The sequence below is a fragment of the Fundulus heteroclitus genome, unplaced genomic scaffold (genome assembly GCF_011125445.2).
Source record: "Fundulus heteroclitus isolate FHET01 unplaced genomic scaffold, MU-UCD_Fhet_4.1 scaffold_779, whole genome shotgun sequence".
NCBI classification, from domain to species: Eukaryota; Metazoa; Chordata; class Actinopteri; order Cyprinodontiformes; family Fundulidae; genus Fundulus; species Fundulus heteroclitus.
Window position 1 is genome coordinate 45,706 of NW_023397229.1, and position 6,658 is coordinate 52,363.

The window sequence follows — 6,658 nt, forward strand, 5'->3', positions numbered from 1 at the left end:
TCCTGGTGTGGACGTGGATGCCCTGGTGGGGTCTGCATCTACCTCTCCTGATGAAGAACCACAGCACATCACCAGACCTAAATCAAAGCAGGAAAGCCGGAACATCCAATGTTTGGTGAAGGCGTACCCCAAATTCCCACTAAGCATCTGTAAGTAACGTCACTGATTGCTGTATTTTTCTATAAAAAAAAAAATTCTAAGTGTTGAGAACCAGGGGCACACAAGGGGGCGCTGTCAGAGAGTAGTCCGAGGACAGGGCCTCGGGCCGGGGCTGCAGCAGCGGGATCTCCCCCCTGTCCTTCTGGAAGTCTGCGCAAACTTTTAAAAATAATTTCTAAGTGTTTATGGAACCAGGGACGCATAAGGGGGGGGGGGGGGGGGGGGTTAATGTTTGAGTCCGAATATAGGGGCCTCTAACTGGGTCTTAATGAACAAAATTACCCGGTGTTCCTTCTGGAAGTCTGCGCAAACTTTTAAAAATAATTTCTAAGTGTTTATGGAACCATAAGGGGGGGGGGGGGGGGGGTTTAATGTTTGAGTCCGAATATAGGGGCCTCTAACTGGGTCTTAATAAACGAAATTACCCGGTGTTTCTTCTGGAAGTCTGCGCAAAATTTTAAAAATAATTTTTAAGTGTTGAGAATCAAACTTCATTATGAAACCTTTTTTTGTTTGTTTTTCAGTGGAATACATCGCCGAATATTGGCAGCACCTCAAAGGCTCCCGTGGTCTGAGGAAAAGGATCGAAAATCAAAGATCCAAAGTGGGTAGAATCATGGCTTTCCTTTCGTTTATAACCAAGGGCCAGACAATCCTCCAGAATTGGACTTTCCTTCCCAATATGTCCAGGATATACCAGTAAGTATGTCTGTGATGCCTTTTAGTTAAGATAAAATGTCCCCATGTAAAATATTCCAATTATTTCTTTCTGTGCATGTGGCCAGAACATCTGCAGAATGGTGGAAAAGCGGAGAACACAGTGAAGACCTACCTGGTGAATTTGTCCCAGTTCCTGGTCTACTTCAGAGACACCCCTCCCTCCTCGTCAAGGGTTCCAAAAAGAGAAGTGTTTGCCGTGATTCGTGCTATCTCAGAGTGCATTGCAAGCCTGGGCCCAGGTGTAGTCATGCGTCAGATAAGTGTAAAGAAAAATAAGTTGAGCAGAACCATCTCCAAGGACCAACTTTGCCTCTGCAAAGTCCTGGCCAGGAGACGCATCCCTGAACTTCTTGGTCAGACTTATTAAATTTGTACTATATTAAATTACTTACCTGAGTTACTGACATCCATGTTCTAACCCTTTAATTTTTTTTTCTTCAGATGAACTGTCTGAGGACCCCAACCCGGAGGCGCGCAGGAGATTCTTCGGGTACCTCAGTGTTTATCTAGCAAGCCTCTATGGACACCGCACCGGTGTTCTAAAGAACATGACTGTGGCGGAGGTTGACGAAGCCCAGCAGGAAGCCACAGTCGGGCAAGCGGGCTTTGTGATCAATGCAAGTCTACTAATATTGGAATGACAAACACTCTCTGTCTTGTCCCAATATGTCCATTAACACACACTCTCCTTTGCACCACAGGTGAAGGAACACAAAACCAACCGTGCGTTTGGCCCCGCACAGCTCTACTTAACTGTAGAGGAATTCTCATGGGTGGAGCAGTGGATGATCATCAGACAGAAACTAAACCCACCCACAGACCTTCTTCTCTTCACCGAAAACTTCACAAAGATCGAGAAACTCATCGTGCCGATGCAAGCCGCCTGGCTTGACATGGGTTTTCCTGGGCGTCCCACATTCACAGATTTCCGAACATCAATAGCCACATACGTAAGTAATTATATCACTTTTCCACGTAATAAACCTAAAATAAAAAGCATAATATTGAAGAACCATCTCTATTTTTCAAGGCAAGGAATACTTTGTCACCAAGTGACCGGATCAACATTTCAAAGACCATGTGTCATGACACACGGACAGCAGACAAATTCTACACGCTCCACCGCACCGCGTCAGAGCTGGCTCGGATCCGTCAAGCCACCACGTACGACGGTACATGACACCGCCGAACCTTCCCTCCTCTCCATGTCAGAATCATCAGGTGATGGTCTTGAGGAGGAAGCGGAGTGCGCGCCGCCCAGCCCGCCTGCCGGTGCTGCGCCGTCCTCACCAACATCCAGTCAGGCCACTGGATCAACAAGCCCTGATCAAGCTTCTGGGAGCTACTACACTTCTGGCAGCGCCTCTTCTCAGAGCGATTCTTCTGGGAGCGACTGCACTCCTGGCAGCGCCTCTTCTCAGAGCGATTCTTCTGGGAGCGACTGCACTCTTGACAGCGCCTCTTCTCAGAGCGATTCTTCTGAGAGCGACTGCACTCCTGACAGTGCCCCTTCTCAGAGCGATTCTTCGTATGCCCCAAATAGAGGGACACAACAACCCAGAAGGAAGAGACCATTGTTAACCTACAGGTTGAGAAATAGACGTCCAGGGCGCAGCCAATGTGCACGTGTGCTGAGATCCAAAAGAAATACAGTAAAAAAATAAAAAATTAAATAAATCAGTGGTGATGTGACTGTTTTTGCTTTCTTTAAGACATTTCTCCATTCATTATTCCTGGCAAATAAAATAAAAACTAAAACTTATAAAGTCCAACCTCCAGGACAGGAGGGGGTCTGTGTCACGCAGCTCTGCCCCAGAATAGTGCACCTTGGCTGGGCTTGTGACGCTGGACAGCTTCCCTCCAGCCCTGGAAGTCCAGCATGGGGTGGATACGAAATCAACTGGAGTAGCTCATCCCAGCTTTACCATGGGAACAATTCTTGTTTTTTTTTTCTAAGTTCTCCAACATGGGGTGGATACGAATTTAATTGGAGTAGCTCAAAGGAGAAAAAAGAAGTGTATAATAATAATAAAAATAAAAAAAGTAAAAAAAAAAACCAATACTAATAATATTAATAATGATGATGATAAAAGAGAAAAGAAAAGACAAAAAAGAAAAAAGTCCAACCTCCAGGACAGGAGGGGGTCTGTGTCACGCAGCTCTGCCCCAGAATAGTGCACGCTGCTGGGCTTGAGAAGCTGGGTAGCTCCCCTCCCAGCCCTGGAAGTCCAGCATGGGGTGGATACGAAATCAATTGGAGTAGCCCAGGGAGATACAATGGTCTGGACGGATTCTGGGGCCTTACGCGAAAAAACCCCTTCAGCAGGTTAATATGAAATGCGCCGCGCGGACATGCATGCAGCGTTTTTGGGTTAATAGAGCCAGAGCAAGCCGCTGGATGTGGAGGTTAGGAGAACCAGGACACGCTCGAGCTGCGTGGAGATCCATGCTGCACGCGGAGGTTAGGAGACCCAGAGCGGGCTGCTGCTGCTGGGACATCCATGCTGCACGCGGAGGTTAGGAGACCCAGAGCTAAAATTAACAAAAGGAATTAATAGTAATAATTATAATAATAATAATGGTAAACGAAAAAAATAAAAATAAAAGTCCCACCTCCAGCATAGGAGGGGGCTGTGCCAGAGAGCTCTGCCCAAAATAGTGCGCCTTGGCTGGGCTAGTGACGCGTGAAAGCGCCCCTCCGGTCCTGGAAGTCCAGCATGGGGTGGATACGAAATCAATTGGAGTAGCCCTTCCGCACTGTACCAAGGGAACAATTCTGGAAAAAAATATTTTCTAAGTTCTCCAGCATGGGGTGGATACGAAATCAATTGGAGTAGCCCAGGGAGATACAATGGTCTGGACGGATTCTGGGGCCTTACGCGAAAAAACCCCTTCAGCAGGTTAATATGAAATGCGCCGCGCGGACATGCATGCAGCGTTTTTGGGTTAATAGAGCCAGAGCAAGCCACTGCGTGGAGATCCATGCTGGATGTGGAGGTTAGGAGAACCAGGACACGCTCGAGCTGCGTGGAGATCCATGCTGCACGCGGAGGTTAGGAGACCCAGAGCTAAAATTAACAAAAGGAATTAATAGTAATAATTATAATAATAATAATGGTAAACGAAAAAAAAAAAAAAGTCCCACCTCCAGCATAGGAGGGGGCTGTGCCAGAGAGCTCTGCCCAAAATAGTGCGCCTTGGCTGGGCTAGTGACGCGTGAAAGCGCCCCTCCGGTCCTGGAAGTCCAGCATGGGGTGGATATGAAATCAACTGGAGTAGCTCATCCCAGCTTTACCATGGGAACAATTCTTGTTTTTTTTTCTAAGTTCTCCAGTATGGGGTGGGTACGAATTTAACTGGAGTAAAGAAATATATAATAATAATAAAAATAAAAAAGTAAAAAAAAACAAAAACAATTATAATAATATTAATAATGATATTAATAATGATGATGATAAAAGAGAAAAGAAAAGACAAAAAAGAAAAAAAAGTCCCACCTCCAGCATAGGGGGGGTCTGTGTCACGCAGCTCTGCCCCAGAATAGTGCACCTTGGCTGGGCTTGTGATGCTGGACAGCTCCCCTCCCAGCCCTGGAAGTCCAGCATGGGGTGGATACGAAATCAACTGGAGTAGCTCATCCCAGCTTTACCATGGGAACAATTTTTTTTCTTCTAAGTTCTCCAGCATGGGGTGGATACGAAATCAATTGGAGTAGCCCAGGGAGATACAATGGTCTGGACGGATTCTGGGGCCTTACGCGAAAAAACCCCTTCCGCAGATATGTAGGAGCGAGTCTTTCGACAAGCTCTGATGGAAAATATTTCTAAGTCTTTTAACACTTAGTCTCTGGAGTCTGTCAGGGGGACTTCCAGGGCCCATCTATTTCACCCAGACCGATCTGCAAACGTGGCCTGCCATAGGAGGGCCTCCGTCGCCCCGGTGCACGTCACCGGCGCTTCAGCGGTTGGTTCCTCCAACCTGCAGGCTCGACTCCAGACCCCAGCGGAGGTTGCGCGCGACTGTGCTTATTTCCCCGTATTGGGCCGCACGCTCGGAAGCGAGACCGAGATGCCCCGTCTGAGCCAGCGGTCCCGCACCAAGCCTCCACCGCCGGGCGCACGTCCCCCGGTCCCGGCCTCCTGGCCCGCGCTGGCGGTGCGCTTGGGGAAACACGCCTTTCTCTCACCCTCCGGTTGAGCCCCCGTGCGGCTGTCCGCCCGCAAGCCAATCGACTAGGGCTCGGGGCGCCACCGGGCTACGGAGGAGCACCAGCGCCTCCGCCCGGTGCCCGCGCCCTCCCCCCCTTGCTCTGCCTACGGGCCCGGCGCGTGCCGGGTTCAGGAGGGCTACCTGGTTGATCCTGCCAGTAGCATATGCTTGTCTCAAAGATTAAGCCATGCAAGTCCTAAGTACACACGGCCGGTACAGTGAAACTGCGAATGGCTCATTAAATCAGTTATGGTTCCTTTGATCGCTCCACCGTTACTTGGATAACTAGTGGCAATTCTAGAGCTAATACATGCAAACGAGCGCTGACCCTCTGGGGATGCGTGCATTTATCAGACCCAAAACCCACGCGGGGCGCCTCTTATCACGGGGGCACCCCGGCCGCTTTGGTGACTCTAGATAACCTCGAGCCGATCGCTGGCCCCTCGTGGCGGCAACGTCTCATTCGAATGTCTGCCCTATCAACTTTCGATGGTACGCTACGTGCCTACCATGGTGACCACGGGGTAACGGGGAATCAGGGTTCGATTCCGGAGAGGGAGCCTGAGAAACGGCTACCACATCCAAGGAAGGGCAGCAGGCGCGGCAATTACCCACTCCCGACCTCGGGGAGGTAAAGTCGCGGTAGTGACGAAAAATAACAATTTACAGGACTCTTTCGAGGTCCTGTTAATTGGAATGAGTTACCACTTTCAACATCCTTAACGAGGAGTTCAATGGTGCGAGGGCAAGATCCATTGAGGGCAGTCTGGTGGTCATCCAGCCCAATTCAGCTCCATAGCGTATCTTAAAGTTGCTGCAGTTAAAAAGCTCGTAGTTGGATCTCGGGATCGAGCTGACGGTCCGCCGCGAGGCGAGCCACCGTCTGTCCCAGCCCCTGCCTCTCGGCGCCCCCTCGATGCTCTTAGCTGAGTGTCCCGCGGGTCCGAAGCGTTTACTTTGAAAAAAATTAGACTGTTCAAAGCAGGGCCCGTCGCCCTGAATACCGCAGCTAGGAATAATGGAATAGGACTCCGGTTCTATTTTGTGGGTTTTTTCTCCTGAACTGGGCCATGATTAAGAGGGACGGCCGGGGGCATTCGATTGTGCCGCTAGAGGTGAAAATCTTGGACACGGCGCAAGACGGACGAAAGCGAAAGCATTGCCAAGAATGTTTTCATTAATTCAAGCGAAGAAACGGAAGGGGAGGTTCGAAAGACGATCAGATACTGTTGGTAGTTCTCGACCATAAACGATGCCAACTAGCGATCCGGCGGCGTTATACCCAGACCCGCCGGGCAGCGCCGGGAAAACAAAGTCTTTGGGTTAAGGGGGGGAGTATGGTTGCAAAGCTGAAACTTAAAGGAATTGACGGAAAGGGCACCACAGGGTGGAGCCGGCGGCTTAATTTGATCAACACGGGAAACTCACCGGGCCAGGACACGGAAAGGATTGACATGATAGATACTTTCTCGATTGTGTGGTGGTGGTGTGCATGGCAGTACGTTTAGTTGGTGGAGCGATTTGTCTGGTTAATCCGATAACGAACGAGACTCCGGAATGCTAACTAGTT

The 6,658-nt window shown here is 49.5% G+C and overlaps 1 protein-coding gene across 1 annotated transcript; it reads left to right on the forward strand.

Annotated features, from left to right (window-relative positions):
• Positions 1 to 822: 822 nt before the first annotated feature.
• LOC118561982 lies at positions 823 to 2,252 on the forward strand. The gene is made up of 5 exons (XM_036134241.1): positions 823 to 858; positions 945 to 1,232; positions 1,321 to 1,496; positions 1,581 to 1,829; positions 1,910 to 2,252. Exons 2-5 carry the CDS (start codon positions 1,127 to 1,129, stop codon positions 2,057 to 2,059), a joined length of 681 nt encoding a protein of 226 aa, XP_035990134.1. The 5' UTR covers positions 823 to 858; positions 945 to 1,126; the 3' UTR covers positions 2,060 to 2,252.
• Positions 2,253 to 6,658: the final 4,406 nt, after the last annotated feature.